This window comes from Cornus florida, unplaced genomic scaffold (genome assembly GCF_030987335.1).
Source record: "Cornus florida cultivar Cherokee Brave unplaced genomic scaffold, ASM3098733v1 CherokeeBrave_3.0.0_Hap2_Chr11, whole genome shotgun sequence".
Taxonomy (NCBI): domain Eukaryota; kingdom Viridiplantae; phylum Streptophyta; class Magnoliopsida; order Cornales; family Cornaceae; genus Cornus; species Cornus florida.
Window position 1 is genome coordinate 78,487,100 of NW_026775581.1, and position 18,358 is coordinate 78,505,457.

The following is an 18,358-nucleotide window of genomic DNA, read 5'->3' on the forward strand; positions in this document are numbered from 1 at the left end:
ACTTTAATGAATTTGACATCTAACTCAAATAATATGATTCGAGTTTAACCTGTCTTCAAAAAATTAAGCTTAGTGTTGGGATTACTGGATTAGAATTTTTTTTTATTTTTTTTTAAATTTTTATTTTATTTTTTTATTAGTGTTGGGATTACTAGATTAGAACTTTTATTTGGAGGGCCAAATTAATATTATGTAATTAAAATTTTTATAATTCTCAACTAAATAAGTAGTTTTTTTATTTACTTAGAGCACGTTTGGGATTGCGTTTAGATTTGTTTGATAACCATTGAAAACACTTTTAATGATTACCAAATTTAGTTTAGTAAAGCATTTGAATGAAGTAGAATTTGGAGTGTTCTGAGTAAATGTTGAATATTTTAGGTAACTCTTTTTCATTAGACAATTTTGTCTTTAGTTTTTTAAAGACAATTACACTCCTTATTTATTGCTATTACGTAACAATACAAGTGTTTTAAAATTAGCAATATAAGTGTTTTAAAAAATTATTACCAAATAAATTAAAAAATAATTTTTTATAATGTGTCACTAAATACCTAACATGATTTTTATCATTTTTTAACAGCTTTATTATTAAAGTTTTTTTTAATTCCAACAACAACCCCAAATATATTTTTCTTTACTAGCTAGAGATACATGCTACATATATAATGTGAAAGTCGGCATTTGGTAATGGACTTATCTTTTTTCATCATAAATTTTCTTAAACAAAGCTAACAAGACAAAAATTATTCTCTATGAACTTAGTCAGGAAATTGTAGTATGTAATTAAAATTATAATATTTCTAAATTTTTGTAATATATATTTCGTTATTGGAGATAGATGCTCAATATATATGTTTATCCGTGTATTTATAATTTCAAATTTGATATTTGGTAATAGACTTGAGTGCCCAGCCCAAAAATGATAATTTTAATTTTTCTATACAAAATTATCATTAATAACCATAAATATACAACATTAATAGAATAATTTAAAATTTTATAATATAAAATTATCATTCATATACAAAAGTATGACTAGTAACCAGTAGAGTTTTGACAGTTGTGCTGAAAAACAGTTCAACTGCAACATAAAAGTGCCATGAATCCATTTGACTTTAGTCTTTAACCAAAATATCCAAAACCCATCAGAACACCAAGTACCAACACAAAAAGTAAAATAATAATAATAATAATAATAATCATAAATGAATAATTTTGTTCATTCTAAAAAATTTTATAAATAAAAATGCATTATTCTCCTATCCTTAAATTGTTATTTATGGATCTCAAATATTGAGATGTTTTATATTGTCATATAATTAAAAGTTAATCAATCTTACTTCAACTTGGTCTATTTCAGTTAAATGTTTTGTTAATATTTGTTTTTTTTATTTATTATCAGTATCATGTCGGCCAAAAACTCATGTTTGTTGGTTTGTAAATTTGAGAACAAAATAAAAAACTGTATAAAAAAATTCTGCTTTGTTTCATTTTTTAACAATTTGATTAGAAAAATATTTTATTTTAATATAATTATTTTTTATAATTTTTTAAAATCAATTTTTTGTTCTCTTAATAAATTATTGAGAACTATTTTTCGTGATACAAAAAAAGCCGCGACTGATCCAAGCACAATTTTGGGCCCCACTACTTTAATAATTGACATAAAAATCAAAGCCCAGACAGAACACAAGACGCGTAAAAGTGGGCCTTTATGTTTCTCGCATAAGAAGAATCTGTTTGTCCCAACCCACAAACTGGCACCCATTAGTGATGCAAATTGACTGAATTACCCTCTACCCCCCTCTGATCAACTGTTACTTTCATGGCTGACCATTTTGGGGATTAAACCCTTAGGGTCACGGGCCTTATATATATCAGTGTCTAAGATTGGGATTCTCCGTAAGCCATACGCAATATAATGGCTTAAGAATCAGTGATGTAAAATTATTACGTAAATGATTTAAAGTAATTACTTTAATGATGTCAAATTATTACATAATGTAAAATTATTGTGGTAGTCATGATTCGAGTGCAGTTTCTAAACCAAAGCCATACAATATTTCTAAATAAGTCTTGTTCTCGCGCTTCGCACGCACTTTCGCTCTCATTGTCACTATTTGACACTTAATTTATCCACTTTCGCAACTCTCGAATTCGTCTTCACCCCCATTCCCGCTTCATGTGACTTAATTCTAAACCATTTCCCTTAAAATGATTGCCATTGACATAATTAGTGGAGTAGTTTATTTAACAGCTTATTTTTTCTGGGCTTAAATACATCCGCCCATGGGCCTTCTATGCATTACTAATACTGTGTGTGTATATATATATATCATCCCTCAATTTGATTGCCATAATTAATGAATTTACCGGTGGCTGTCTTGATTATGGCATTGTTTAATTTTGTTTTCTTGTTTGGGGCAGGGCCTAAATTTACAAACTTGGCCTAGAACACCAGCTTAGTTTCACCTACTGTCAATTATCATACCATGTGATATCCTAACTTGTAGATATCAAGTGTACAACTTTTGGCACAAGCTTACAAAAATACAACTTGTACACATATCACCAACCACTCAATCAAACTCACCACACCCACCTCACAATTCTCCTCTAAAAAGGCACATCATCCCTTCAATGTGACACCATGCCCTAAACCCTAGTCTAGCCATGGCTGCAAACAAGCTCTCCACGGCCATTTTCGTCGTCTCCATCCTCTTCTTCACCACACTCTCTAGTGCTTGTGGCCCATGCATGCCCAAACCACCCCCCAGTTGCCCTAGAGACACATTGAAGCTCGGAGCCTGCGCGGACCTTCTCGGAGGGGTGGTTAACCTAGTGGTCGGAACCCCTCCTTCGAGCAAGTGCTGCAGTTTGCTCGAAGGGTTGGCAGACCTGGAAGCCGCGGCTTGCCTTTGCACTGCCATTAAGGCCAATGTGCTTGGAATCAACTTGAACGTGCCCATTACGCTTAGCTTGCTAATTAGTGCATGCGAAAAATCCATTCCTCCGGGCTTTGAATGTTGATAGAGAGAAATTAATGGTAGTTTTAGCTATGTTTTTTACAATTATATTGTGTGTGCGTTGAGCTTTAGCTTGTTTGAGTACTGTGTTGCATGCAGGTATGTCATTGTTGTTGTTACCAGTTGTTTGGCTTTGTGAATGGTGATAGGGATGTGGAGGTCATGGTTACTTTATACTTAGGGTTGATGTGTGATTTGTTTTAATAGCCTTGGTGTCTTGTGTCATGGTTTTCTTTTATTATTGTTATTATTATAATTCAATAAATTCTGAATCATGGCTTTTTTTTATTATTATAGTCAAAGTAACATCAAAATGAATTGTACCAATGATTTTTAGTACTGCTGCTCTAAGACAGTGCTGTTGTATTATCCCATGTCTTTCCTGGTGAATAATTGCAAGTTGCAATTATTTATTATTATTATTATTATTATTATTATTATTATTTATTTTTTGAAAACGAGACATTGTAAATTTTGGACCAGATAAACTTCTGTTATATGCAATAATGCACCGCAAATCAAAATATATTATTGAGTAATTTGTTATGTAAAAGAAAAAAATTATTATGACACGCTATCATGGAGAATTACCCTCTACCATTAAATAACTAGGATCAAGACTTACCCAAAAAAAAAAAAATTACCCAAAAAAACTCGGATCAAGATCAGAAGATTTTTCTCCACTTTTGTATGCATATTGTATACAACGCCGATAAAATATGCTAGAGCTAGATATCTTGCTCTCCTGTCATAACTCATGTTCACTGATAAAGACACAAGATCGAGTTGATTAACATTCTAAATAGATTATTTCATGTTAATTGGTCATAGAAAATGCAAAACTTTGAGATTAATGGCTACTCAATTAGTAGGTGTACGTTGCATACTGAAAATTGGCAAAATTTTATGATTTGAGATGCTTAGTTTCTATTGAAGTTCTTTGGATGTTCACTGTTCAGAAAATTATAAAGTGTTTAAGAAGATTTTATTTTGATATTTGAAAATAGAGTAAGAGAAGTTGATTTTCTCAATTTGTTTGATTAATGCAAAAACTTAAGCAGATGAGCATATCATATTATGAAAACTATTAAATTGTTTCCCATTTTCTAACCAGACGAGATATCCAACCATTTGAGTATTTGTATTAGTTGATTACACGAATGACATGGCACAACTGTTGTATCTAATAACACTTCTTAAAAGAATGAAATTCTTTTGAGTAATTAGTTAGTGGAGTTAGGAGGAAGGAGATTCAACATCAAAAAAAGGTTAGGGGTTGGACATTAGAGTTAATTTTTTTAAAAAAAATTAAAAAAATATCATATTATGAAAAATATTAAATTGTTTCCCCTTTTCTAACCAGATGAGCATATCCGATCATTTACTTTAATGGAGTATTTGTATTGATGGTAACACAAATGACATGACAAATTGTTGTAACTAATAATTTCTCAAAAAAAAAATTCATTCTTTTGAGAAATTAGTTAGTGGAATTAGGAAAGGAGATTCAACCTCAAAAAAAGGTTAGGGATTGGACATTAGGGAGCGTTAGTATTTTTTAAAAATAATAATAATAATAAAACAAAACCATTTTTTTTTTTTTTTTTTTTTTAGAGAGACGGTGGAAGCGGGTGAATTTACATGAACCATTAGATTGGCTAGGGCCGAAGTGCAAAAAAAGCAATAACAGCCCAAAGCAAGAAACGATTAGACTATAGTACAAACCGCGGGTGAATTTACATTAACCATTAGATTGGCTAGGGCCGAAGTGCAAAAAAAGCAATAACAGCCCAAAGCAAGAAACGATTAGACTATAGTACAAACCGCAATAGAAGGGAAATAAACTATGAAGCCCAACTTACAGCTGGAATCCACTTTCAAAGCCCAACTTACAGCTGGAAACCACTTTCAAAACAACTGATCAGACTCTCAACTCTTCAAATTTGGATGCGGGTGAATTTACATGAACCATTAGATTGGCTAGGGCCGAAGTGCAAAAAAAGCAATAACAGCCCAAAGCAAGAAACGATTAGACTATAGTCCAAACCGTAATAGAAGGGAAATAAACTATGAAGCCCAACTTACAGCTGGAATCCACTTTCAAAACAACTGATCAGACTCTCAACTCTTCAAATTTCCTGTTGACAAGATTACCCACAGGATTAACCACTGATCATCTAGATCTCTATCTTATAGAGGAAGGCTCCAACTCATCAAGGTTGTGTTGGTCTCAACCCAACTCTATTGGTGTAGTGTCTTCATCTTACCAAAAAGAGCTTTAAATGAGCTGAACAAAATCTTCAAGCCCTTCTTATGGTCTGGGCCAGAGTTGAAAGCAACTAGAGCAAAGGTGGCTTGGAACAAAATTTGCAGGCCAAAGGAGGCAGGGGGTTTGGGTATTCCAAATTTGGAGATATCTAACAAATTAAGCTGCAATTCTCAAATACATCTGGGACCTTCAAACGGATGGCACAGATAGAATTTGGGTTAAATGGTGCAGAACTTACCTCATTAAATCAAGGAATCTATGGACCCTCGAGTTCCCACAACCTTGCTCTTGGAGTTGGAGGAAGATTCTCTAACTAAGGCATACTGCAAGGCTGCTCATCAAGCACACCGTTGGGAATGGTAGGGATACTGCATTCTGGTGGGACAACTGGGCTCCAGGAGGCCCTATGTGCACAAGATTTCCACTTAACACAATTACTGATCGATGCTGGTTTCAGTGATACCATCATTGTTGACACCTTTATAGTAATTTCCTCATGGTCTTTCCCCTCATAACCGACACTGGATAGTAAGTCAATGTACCACCATCATAATATTTGTGCCCTCTATCATAACTCAACAGAATCACATTTGTCTTCTTCAGTTGTTGTTTCATCTCCCCTCTTTGGAGATACATCAAGGACAAATGCAATTTTTGCTCTTTATTATCTAATTGGGATGCCCTGGTACAGTGGACAAATGCAACTCTCTTGTATTGGGCTGCCAACTTATGGGCTTGACCCTTGTTTCTTGCATGTACTATTTCGGGCTTGTTGGTCCCTTTTTTGGGCTGTATGGCCAAAGGCCCACTCTCTATATATCTTTTATTTATATTAGTTGCTTAAAATTTCACAAAAAAAAAAAAAAAAACTCTCCGAATTTTTTTATACACTTACGTTTTGGTTTCATATTCAATTTATAATAATTGTCTCTATATGGCTTATATAATAAGGAACAATCCATTTTTATATGTTTTGTCATAATAAAACTACCTCAACATTAAATGTACCTATAAATGGATTGGCCTTATTGTATTAATTGGCCATTTACGTCATTAAAAAAAAAAATCGAATAACCGAGATGCATGCTTTTGAACTTTTTGATAGGTTTTAATTTTGTAGTAATCATTTCATATCTTAGATAGCTGTGGATGGCCAGGAGCGGAGGGAGGGGGTGGCCATGCCCCCCTAATCTTTTGGAATTTTTTTTTTAATATAGGTAAAAATAAAAATAATATAGCATGTATAATATAAAATTTATACTTGTCCTCCTCCCTACGAAAAAAAAAAAAAAAATTTCTTCGGCCCCCTAAGAAAAAAAAATTCTCAAGATTTTTTTGTTCTTAAAAAATATCTACAGTTTGTATGTTATTTTCTCTTCTTCTAAATCCTAGATTTTTGTTCACACGTCATTCATCTAGAGAAATCTACTACGGAATAGATTTTATTAGTTCTTAGGTAATATGTTAAGCTAGTTTCCACTCTTCTAGAAATTTTAAAACAATGCATCAATTACCACTTGTTCATTTGCTATACGATATCTCTATTAACTTCGATTTCTTTAAGGAAGTGATACTTGATTGTAGTATGTTTTGTGCTATTGAAATGAGTTCTTTGCTATATTTACGTGAATTCATCTGTATTTTTAATTATCATTCAAATTTATATCTTAAAGGGTCATCTTAATCATGCATCAATCGTTTGAACTAGATACTGTAACTCAACAACTGAGATTAGAGTCAAGTCCCAAAGAGTCACGTGAGATTCAAAATCCCCCAACTAACAGGAAGACGAGAAGGCCAGTGACATTTTATTCGTAACGAAAAGCCTACACAGGAAAATTATGGTACTTGAATAAGTCCCATATTAATTCTTAAAGATGAAAATTTAGAACTTATATGAAGTAAGAATAACTCCACCTAAGTAAGATGAAAATTCATATTAATTCTTATATGAAGTAAGAATATCTCTTAAATTAAATACCCCCAACCCACCAAGTGATATCAAAATCTAATCAAATGAAATATATTTTCAATGCATATTAAATTATGAATGGTATTAAACTGTTCCCTTTACCATGCCACAAAAATTTTCCCCTATTAATTAATTTCCTTAAACAACTCACAGACCTTAAGTTGACTTTGGAAAGAGTGCTACTGTTTGGGCCGAAGTTGGCCCAAACTGATGGCCACAAATGGGGTGGGACCCAGTACCTGGGCCGATTTCGCCCCAGAGAATCGAGGTCCAAAAGAGAATAATTGTTGGTAATATAAGAACACCTACCTATACAGGCCAGCCATTTTTGTTTTTTTACCTAGGAGAATACTTGCCCAATCACAAATATACACATAGTTTGCAATCAGAAAGATAACTGAATTTATTCTTTTTTTTTTCTTTTTTTTTTTTTCTTCACCTCACTTTGTCCCTTTGAGAATTTCAACCCTTTCACACGTCCATTGTCCCTTTGAGAACTCCAACCCTCACTATTTATTTTGAAAAGTAGAGAAAATATCACCATGCCACAAGGTTCTTGGTTATTTCCAAAAAAGAAAAAAAAAAAAAAAATATATATATATATATATATATATATATAATTATTGTCCTTATTTATCACTTTTTTTCATTTTGTAATTACAAATTAAGTGTGTATTTGTGATTATACCGATCACGTCTATTAAGTGGTGAGTAGATAAGTATTATAATTTTTTTTAATACACCCGTAATTTATGACATATTGACATGATATAACAACTAATTAAATACTAAGCAGTGGTGAGTAGATAAGTATTATAATTTTTTCTTAATACACACGTAATTTATGACATATTGACATGATATAACAACTAATTAAATACTAAGCAAAAGTGCAAAAAAAAAAAAAAAAAAGGCACAACTCTTAACTATTTATTACATAATTGCAAAATGCCTCCTTGAATTATTTTTGAAGCAAGTTGTCCTCCTGAACTATCAAGAGTTAAGCATATTACCCCCATGAAGGCAACCAGAGACAACTTTCCAACCGCCCGCCCAGGGGGGGACAATTACTAATTTACCCCCACTTATTAATTTATTATAAAAATATAAAATATCATAAGTGTAAAATACCAATAATGTCCTCAATGAAGTTAAAAATTTTATTCCAAAAGAGTTATTTTCTAATGTTTGCCTCTAAAGTAAGCGCATACATATATATATATATATTAATCCCATTAAAAATAGTTATATTATTGGTATTTTACATCTATGATATTAATATTATTAATAAACTAATCCCATTTTTGTGGTGATATTTATCTTTTGGGAGAAAAATGTTAACTTCATTGAGGGCATTATTGGTGTTTTACAAATATGATATTTTTTATAATAAATTAATAAATGGGGGTAAATTCGTAATTATACCCCCTCTGTCGTTTGAAAAGTTGACTCCGGTGGCCTTTCAGGGTAATATGCTAAGTTTTAATAATTCAGGGGGCAATTTTCAGTTATGCAATAGATTATGGGTATTTTTTTACACTTTTGCTTAAATACAATTTTTCAATCTCATGGGGTTGACTCAACTTGATAAAAACTAGGATTAGGATCCTCTAAGTTAAAAATTCTCTACATTATTCTAAGTTGAATTATTAAGACGTTGACACGTGTCATTCTTGGTATATCTAGGACTTATATTATTCTACATCATAAAATTGAATAAAACTTCAAAAATGGTGTTGTTTTAGTAGTGCAAAAAACACACCGTCCATTAAAGGCGTTTCCAACTCATTCTCTCCTCACATTATAATTGTATGGAAGAGGTTTTCATATTCTTTTTGGATTGAAAACTCTATCCCTTAGATTGGCCCTATCACCTTGAGTTTCTACTTTGTAATTGTCTGATTCCTCAAGGTGCTCTCTATCTCTACACAGGTTATGGAGTAGAAAACCATATGCACTTAAATTCACCAAATAGGAAATATATATATATATATATATATATATATATATATATATATATATATATATATAATTTTATAAAAGCAAATCAAACTCCTAAAATTCAAGACAAATTTGTTAACTTGTAACAAAGGCTTATAAGTAAGGTGGTTGTAATCAAAATCGGGCTCTAAAATCATGTCACAGAAACGAAGAAAGAAAATCCATAGGGTCTAAGGGGAGTTTCTCCATATTGATTTGTAGAGGAGTGAAAGAACATTGAGGGAGAAAATGTTAGTAACAGCCGCGGATGACGTCTATTCTTATGCTTTTAAAACGACATCATTTTTGTAATTTTATTTAATAAATTGATATGGCATGATATAAACTTAGAGTATTTTAGTCCTAAAAACAAATCCCGTGAATAAGAACTTGAGCTGGTATTTTATAAAATATCAAGTTTAAGATTTGAATATTTTTAAATGCAAACAATTCCTTGCAGAAAGTTTATAAGTATCAAGGAAAAAAAATGAAATTTTACTCGGATAAAATTGATTAGTAAGACCACCTATCATGGTAGTATGGCCGAACGATTGTTACATTAACATTTAATGAATTGAGGTCAAAGTCTCCATTCAGATGTCAAATCGAAGAATAACTGAATTTTTGCAATTAGGATTGAAAGGTCATAAATGAATTGTTAGAACCCAATTAGGGTTGATAATTAACTTCCCAAAGCAACCCAGAGTTGTCAAGTTTGACTAAAGCTCACATTCAGAAATTCCTAGCCAACTCAGTACCACATAAGTCAAAAGACTCTTTTCTAGTGCCTGTTTGGTGTGGCTTTCTGAATCTCTAAAACGGATTCCCTAGCCTAAAAAGACATTCCAAAAAAATAATAAGTGTTTGGTAAATAATTAGAACGGGCTTAAGAGAGAAGTGGAAGTCTTTAAAAGCCCGTTAAGCTAAAGTCAGAGAAAGAGGTTTTCAAAATTATATTATTGGGACCGTATTTTTGGTAATAAAACTCGGTTTACAAAATTGTCCTGAAATATTACACTAGATTTTCAATATTAACCTTAATATTCTATTGAATTGCAACCCTTATTTTTCCTTTCATAGCTGCTATGGGATACAAAGAAAATCAACAAAAGAGAGAAGAAGAAAACTCCATTAATGGCGAGGGATGCCGGCAAGTATATTCTATTGCCGGTGATTTTTACTATTGCCGTGATTTAAATAACAAATTTATGTACAATTTTGCTTCCTATTACTTCGTGAAACTACCTTTGCCGGTGATCTATAAATGAACGTGAATGCTGGGAGTCTTCTACTCCCATTCAAATTCCAATACTAGGTTTCTATTTGAACAAGTTCCCTATGAAGTCTTCTACTCCCATTCAAATTTGAATATTATAATACTTTTTTCTCAACAAGTTCTCAGAATTTTTGATAGGTAGCTCTTCAATTTTTTAGTTTTTTAAAAATTATGTGGGAAATTCAACAATAGTTTGTTTCAAATTGAATGCATGAAAGTAACCATTAAACATTACGTAATTATTAAGGATATAAGTGTCAAGTTAAAACTATATTAATTGTTAAAAGGAGTTCAAAAAATTGCATCCACCAAACAACTTTTATCTTTTTAATCCCTTTCATTAAAAGGCATTGTGCAAAGGCATTCAAATAAAAGGAATTTTAAAATCATGAAGCTCCCTCAGACAGGACCTAATATAATTAGAATATATATAAATTACTTTTTAGATTTTTAAACCAGGTTTCTAAAATCAAGAAAGTCTATGCATAAAATAATTGATGTATAATAGTGAGTTCAAAACTAACCGGTAAAATCACGCGACTGGTGCTATCAGTGTGGCTAGCAAACCTCACTAGATTTTAGTGACAAAACCTCTAAAATGATATATAAAAAAAATAATCAAGAAAAAATAAATAGACACCAAAATAGGAATCAATCACATGAATCTGTAAATTAACTACGGTTATACCCATCTTGGTAGATTGATCTTCCCATCTTGCTTTAGCAATGATACATAAATTTGGCATTCAGCAACTTAATTACCATATCTATGAAGAGAACGGGACTGAGAGATTAGGGAGATAAATGACTAAACCAGAGAGAGAAGATGAAAAAAATTGCAATTTAAAAGACTCCTAACATTGGTATAGAAGGGCAATTATGGTACTAAAAAATGTAAGGGTTAAGGATTATGAGTTTTGGGACTCTTTTATAATTTTGTTTTAGAAAAAAAAAAAAAAAAGAAAGAATGCGAAGATAATCTTGTAGCGCGAATATCAACAGCCACAAATAATACACACACACGGAGAATTTGAGATTTCCAAAGGTGGTTTGCCGGAATTTTAAGAAGAAAAGAAACGACTGTAAGTAATATATTAAAGTTGCAGACCAAATTCTGATGATGAAGAGAGACGATGATGAATCTGACTAATTATCCTTTATATTATGTGATAATTTGGTCATTTAAAAATTATTTTTTAAATGTTTAATAAATATGTAAGCAAATTGTTGACCAAATTGCCCTTATTAAATGGTCTTTTTTTAGCATTTATATTTTAATTTTGGTGACTATTTATCTTTCGTTGACTTTTTGATCACTCTAGAGCAATTATATTTAGATTTGATCACTATAATTTAATTTTCTCACTTTTTAAACTGTATCCAAGTGAAATCATAATCTAGTGTCCATTTAAATTAATAATAATTATCTCAGAATCTATCCTATTTGTATTTCAGATCTATCAAAGTGGTTGGTTTTCAAAAATAATCACTACCAAGGAAATCTTTTTTAGTACCCATTACCTTTTGATGTAAATCTAATGATAGGAACGTAGTTACCGAATTCATAAATTGAATTTGATGCGAAATTTAGTCTTTATATCATTATTCAAACAAAAATTAAATAATTTAAAACTTTACTAATGACAATAACCGTGTTTTTTCACTAAATTAACAGATGATTGGAGGAAAAAATACTTCCTGGACTTTGCTGTTTGTTACAGACTGTTTCTTCATATTCTTTTTAAATTATTTCTTCATATATATATATATATATATATATATATATATATATATAAGGCAAAGTCCAAAAAAACCCCTCTGACTTTCACCATTTTCCACTAAACCCCCCTTAACTATTTTTATTCCAAGAAACCCCCCTCAAGGGGGTAACAGATTCATAAGAGATGTTAACTAATGATGCAAAATGACTAAAGTATCCTTAGGCAAAATTTGCGAATTGCCATCATCCGCTTTGCAAATATTCAACGGAGAGGCTAGAATTCATTTGTTACAGACTGTTTCTTCATATTCTTTTTAAATTATTTCTTCATATATATATATATATATATATAGGGCAAAGTCTAAAAAAACCCCTCTGACTTTCACCATTTTCCACTAAACCCCCCTTGACTATTTTTATTCCAAGAAACCCCCCTCAAGGGGGTAACAGATTCATAAGAGATGTTAACTAATGATGCAAAATGACTAAAGTATCCCTTAGGCAAAATTTGTGAATTGCCATCATCCGCTTTGCAAAGATTCAACGGAGAGGCTAGAATTCACAATAATGAATCGATTTTTCTCCTATATAGAACCCAAGGAATAATAATAATAATAATCACTAACCGAGTCTAAAGCAACTTTTCAATTTTTCCAAGAGTTATGTTTTTTGTTGTTCCTTTATTTCATCATTAGGCAAGTAGCAGTACTTATCCTTTTGCGAATAAATACCTATTTACTCATCAGTAGTTGTTTTCGGGAGAGAGATATAATACTCTGTTTTATTTTATTTTATTTTATGTTTATACTGATGTTTAAATTAATTTTTGATACCCAAATCTAGTATTGTAGACTAATATTTGAAGTTGCTTTGTGATAAGTGTCTTTCAGCCATACATTATTGTGAAAACCAAACCAGTGTGAGCAAATCACACTCATATAACTATTTTTTAATTTCGTATTCATTATGAATCTATATAAGCTTGTTAAATGCATTATATTAGAACTGTAGATTTGTTCTATTTAATTGCTTCAAACACCACCAATTGGTCTTCCTGATAATGGATTTTGATTTTTGTGTACTAAGTTGTTTTTTTTTTTTTTTTTTCAACTACTAAGTTGTGTTGGGTGTTTGTGATTTGTTGCAAAGGCTTGGAGACTATCAAATTGAAACTTAGTTGCTGGAAGCTGTTAGTATTAGATCAAATATTTTATTATGATGGGTTTTCCTTTTCTTTATCAGCAACCATTTTAATTTTATTTGTTTGAAGGTACAAAAAAATTCTATTATGGTTTTTTTGATGATGGACTTCTGGTGTTTTTATATTATTTTGTGTGTTTATTTATTTTGACAACAACATAGACTTTTTTTTGGGGGGGGGGGGGGGGGGGGGGAAGATAACATCAACAGGAAATTTAATGGGGATACTACATATAGAATAGGTATAAGGAATACTTTAGTCATTTTGCATCCTTAGTTAACGTCTTTATGAATCTGTTACCCCTTTCTTAGTTAACGTCTTTATGAATCTGTTACCCCCTTCTGATAGTTAAGGGGGTTTTTTGGGAATAAAAATAGTCAAGGGGGTTTAGTGAAAAATGATGAAAGTCAGAGGGGTTTTTTTGGACTTTGCCCTATATATATATATATTTATATTGCAGGGCAATAAAGAAAATTAAGAAACTACCATTTGATAGATTGAATTCAGAGATCCCATACTACCTGCCAAACTAAAATTCACTAACATTGATAATCTCTGTATTAAGAGAGAACGTTTTGCTAGATGATATCTGTTCAAAAAGAAGACTAGTTAATTATAATAGAGTACAAGTAGGGTAAAATGCTTTGAGAAGATTAAAATGATAAATTCATATTTCAAATAAATCAATTCATAAGTCAAAGGTAAATAAGGTACTTTTTTTTTTGGGGGGGGGGGGGGGGGGGGGTGAGTTATAACTACATGTCTTTAACCTAGACTTGAAGAATGTGAGTGCAATTTACCCAAAATAATAATAATAAAAAAAAGTTTAATATACCTTTATTTCATCTGAATTGAAGTTTTTCTTTCTATTACGTCAATTACAAAAATTATCAACTTAAGACCTGTATATTTTTTTATTACAATGTCAAACAATCAACAGCCTAACGACACTTACAAAGAAGACACATTAACAACCACAGTAACCCCACAAAGGGACAAGCAACATATCCAAACCAACCGAACACCAAGCTAACTCAAGATCGAAGTCTTGAGCACAACCAAAGCTTTAGAAAGTGTTAGGAATTCTGGGTTGTCTAGCCCCCTCCAGAAGTGCAAATTGAGAAGCAAAGGACTGAGGGACCCATAACTTAACAGAAAACGATTGAAGAAGCTGTAAGTCTAGGAACCACATAACCCAAAGCTGTGACTTGGCGATGACATCAGTGACAGAAACGTAGGGGATACGCTGCATCACCCAAGCCACATAAACCAAATATACTTTGGAAGCCTCCCTTGGGGTACTAAACATAAAAAGCAGAATAATGATAAGCGTCAGACACAGGGATCGAGGGTACACGTGTCCATTACCCACCAACGACCATGAAAAAACTTTCGCAATATGATGTGTCTCTCGCAATCGTACGATATCGTGTAGGATATAGCTCTATGCAAAGAGGATGTCGAACCCACAGAGAGATGGAATTTGTATTAGCCTTTAAATTAGTTTCATGGTTTATAGAAAACTTGGTTATAGAGTTTGTTGGTTGTCACGATTTAACAAACTTAAATTAAACAAAATATGATATAAAAGTAAATTAAACTAAATTGAATGATCAAAGAGGGAAGATCTTAGGGCTTTGACTTCACCACAATCGTTATATTATAGTCAATTGAATCAACTCTGGGATTTTAACCAATTCGTTTTCAAATGAACTGAACTCAATAACATTCGTTCAGTTCAGAGTTTAAAGAAAAATGTTTTACAAATTTAGCTAACTATAACCTATCTGCGGTTAGCGTGAACTATTCACCTACTTACTTTAACTATTGTGTAAATGAACCACCTTTCCTAAGCATAGATTATGAAAACGTTCTTTTGTAAAATATGCTGGGACACCATTATATGACCTCTATCCTTGTGTCCGGCAGGGCTCCGCCAAATACCGTACAACAAGGTAGGTTGAGAATAGAACATAAATTATTATCTAAGACAAGATAATAATAATTTATATTCTACTAAAGCATGAAAAATTACTTGAGTTGTCTCAAGTGCTCATAGTCATATAATCAAGAAAACATTGTATATTAAAATAAACCCAGAGTCAAAACAATCAAACCATAATATAACGTTGGGTTACATCAGTGCCCTAAGAAAGGGATTAGTACTCATGACAAGGTTGGATAGCATCTATGTTGAGTTCATCTCCATCGTCACGGACGACACCTCTCTTCTCAGGATTTGCACTTCTAAGGTTGTAGGAACCTTAAAAGCCACCACACCTTCAGCCTTCTGAATAACACCGTAAAAGAGATTGAAATTTCGGACCTCTTCTATCAAGGGTTGCGCCTTCTTTTATAGAAGAAAATATGTATTTAGTGGGCTTTTAGGTCTTCTGGCCCATCTGGGATGAGATACGTCTGGTAAAGAGAAGAATCCCGCAGCTTTTAGTTGACATGCCATGCAATGTTCGAGCTTTAGGAATGGATGCTCGAGCTTTAGGGCTCATGCTCGAGTTTCAGGAACAAATGCTCGAGCTTCTCTTGATACCATTCCCTGATACTTAAGCTTCTCTGGATAGATGCTCGAGCATCAGGGAATGGTGTTCGATCATCACATTAACACTTAGCCAATTTTCTTCAATAGCCACAAATAATACACACACACGGAGAATTTGAGATTTCCAAAGGTGGTTTGCCGGAATTTTAAGAAGAAAAGAAACGACTGTAAGTAATATATTAAAGTTGTAGACCAAATTCTGATGATGAAGAGAGACGATGATGAATCTGACTAGTTATCCTTTATATTATGTGATAATTTCGTCATTTAAAAATTATTTTTTAAATGTTTAATAAATATGTAAGCAAGTTGTTGACCAAATTGCCCTTATTAAATGGTCTTTTTTTAGCATTTATATTTTAATTTTGGTGACTATTTATCTTTTGTTGACTTTTTGATCAGAGCAATTATATTTAGATTTGACCACTAGAATTTAATTTTCTCACTTGTTAAACTGTATCCAAGTGAAATCATAATCTAGTGTCCATTTAAATTAATAATAATTATCTCAGAATCTATCCTATTTGTATTTCAGATCTAACAAAATAATCACTACCAAGGAAATCTTTTTTTAGTATCCATTACCTTTTCATGTAAATCTAATGATAAAGTAAACAAAAAGAGTAGTGATTTACGGGACGTAGTTACCGAATTCATAAATTGAATTTGATGCGAAATTTAGTCTTTATATCATTATTCAAATAAAAATTATATAATTTAAAACTTTACTAATGACAATAACCATGTTTTTCCACTAAATCAACATATGATTGGAGGAAAAAATACTTCCTGGACTTTGCTGTTTGTTACAGACTGTTTCTTCATATTCTTTTTAAATTATTTCTTCATATATATATATATATATATATATATATATATATATATATGGCAAATTCCAAAAAAAACCCCTCTTACTTTCACCATTTTCCACTAAACCCCCCCTTGACTATTTTTATTCCAAGAAACCCCCCTCAAGGGGGTAACAGATTCACAAGAGATGTTAACTAATGATGCAAAATGACTAAAGTATCCCTTAGGCAAAATTGTGAATTGACATCATCCGCTTTGCAAAGATTCAACGGAGAGGCTAGAATTCACAATAATGAATTGATTTTTCTCCTATATAGAACCTAAGGAATAATAATAATAATAATAATCACTAACTGAGTCTATAGCAACTTTTCAATTTTTCCATGAGTTATTTTTTTGTTATTCCTTTATTTCATCATTAGGCAAGTAGCAGTACTTATCCTTTTGCGAATAAATACTTATTTACTCATCAGTAGTTGTTTTCGGGAGAGAGATATAATACTCTGTTTTATTTTATTTTATTTTATGTTTATACTGATGTTTAAATTAATTTTTGATACCCAAATCTAGTATTATAGACTAATATTTGAAGTTGCTTTGTGATAAGTGTCTTTCATCCATACATTATTGTGAAAACCAAACCAGTGTGAGCAAATCACACTCATATAACTATTTTTTAATTTCGTATTCATTATGAATCTATATAAGCTTGTTAAATGCATTATATTAGAACTATAGTTTTGTTCTATTTAATTGCTTCAAACACCACCAATTGGTCTTCCTGATAATAGATTTTGATTTTTGTGTACTGAGTTGTTTTTTTTTTTTTTTTTTTTTTTTTTCAAGTACTAAGTTGTGTTGGGTGTCTGTGATTTGTTGCAAAGGCTTGGAGACTATCAAATTGAAACTTAGTTGCTGGAAGCTGTTAGTATTAGATCGAATATTTTATTATGATGGGTTTTCCTTTTCTTTACCAACAACCATTTTAATTTTATTTGTTTGTTTATTTGTTTGAAGGTATAAAAAAATTCTATTATGGTTTTTATGATGATGGACTTCTGGTGTTTTTATATTATTTTGTGTGTTTATTTATTTTGATAACAACATGACTTTTTTTTTTTTTTTGGGGAAGATAATATCAACAGAAAATTTAATGGGGATACTACATATAGAATAGGTATAAGGAATACTTTAGTCATTTTGTATCCTTAGTTAACGTCTTTATGAATCTGTTACCCCTTTCTTAGTTAACGTCTTTATGAATCTGTTACCCCCTTCTGATAGTTAAGGGGGTTTTTTTGGAATAAAAATAGCCAAGGGGGTTTAGTGAAAAAGGATGAAAGTCAGAGGGATTTTTTTGGACTTTGCCCTATATATATATATATATATATATATATATATATATATATATATATATATATATTTTATACTGCAGGGCAATAAAGAAAATTAAGAAACTACCATTTGATAGATTGAATTCAGAGATCCCATACTACCTGCCAAACTAAAATTCACTAACATTGATATTAGTCTTACTATTTAGC

The 18,358-nt window shown here is 31.5% G+C and overlaps 1 protein-coding gene across 1 annotated transcript; it reads left to right on the forward strand.

Annotated features, from left to right (window-relative positions):
* The first annotated feature begins 2,599 nt into the window (after window positions 1–2,599).
* Window positions 2,600–3,317, forward strand: LOC132284436 (14 kDa proline-rich protein DC2.15-like). The gene has a single exon (XM_059786552.1). The coding sequence runs from the start codon at window positions 2,677–2,679 to the stop codon at window positions 3,031–3,033; it is 357 nt and encodes a 118-aa protein (XP_059642535.1). The 5' UTR covers window positions 2,600–2,676; the 3' UTR covers window positions 3,034–3,317.
* Window positions 3,318–18,358: the final 15,041 nt, after the last annotated feature.

Coding starts and splice junctions, on each gene's coding strand:
- LOC132284436 (XM_059786552.1), top strand. CDS start 2,677: ATGGCTGCAAACAAGCTCTCCACGGCCATTTTCGTCGTCTCCATCCTC.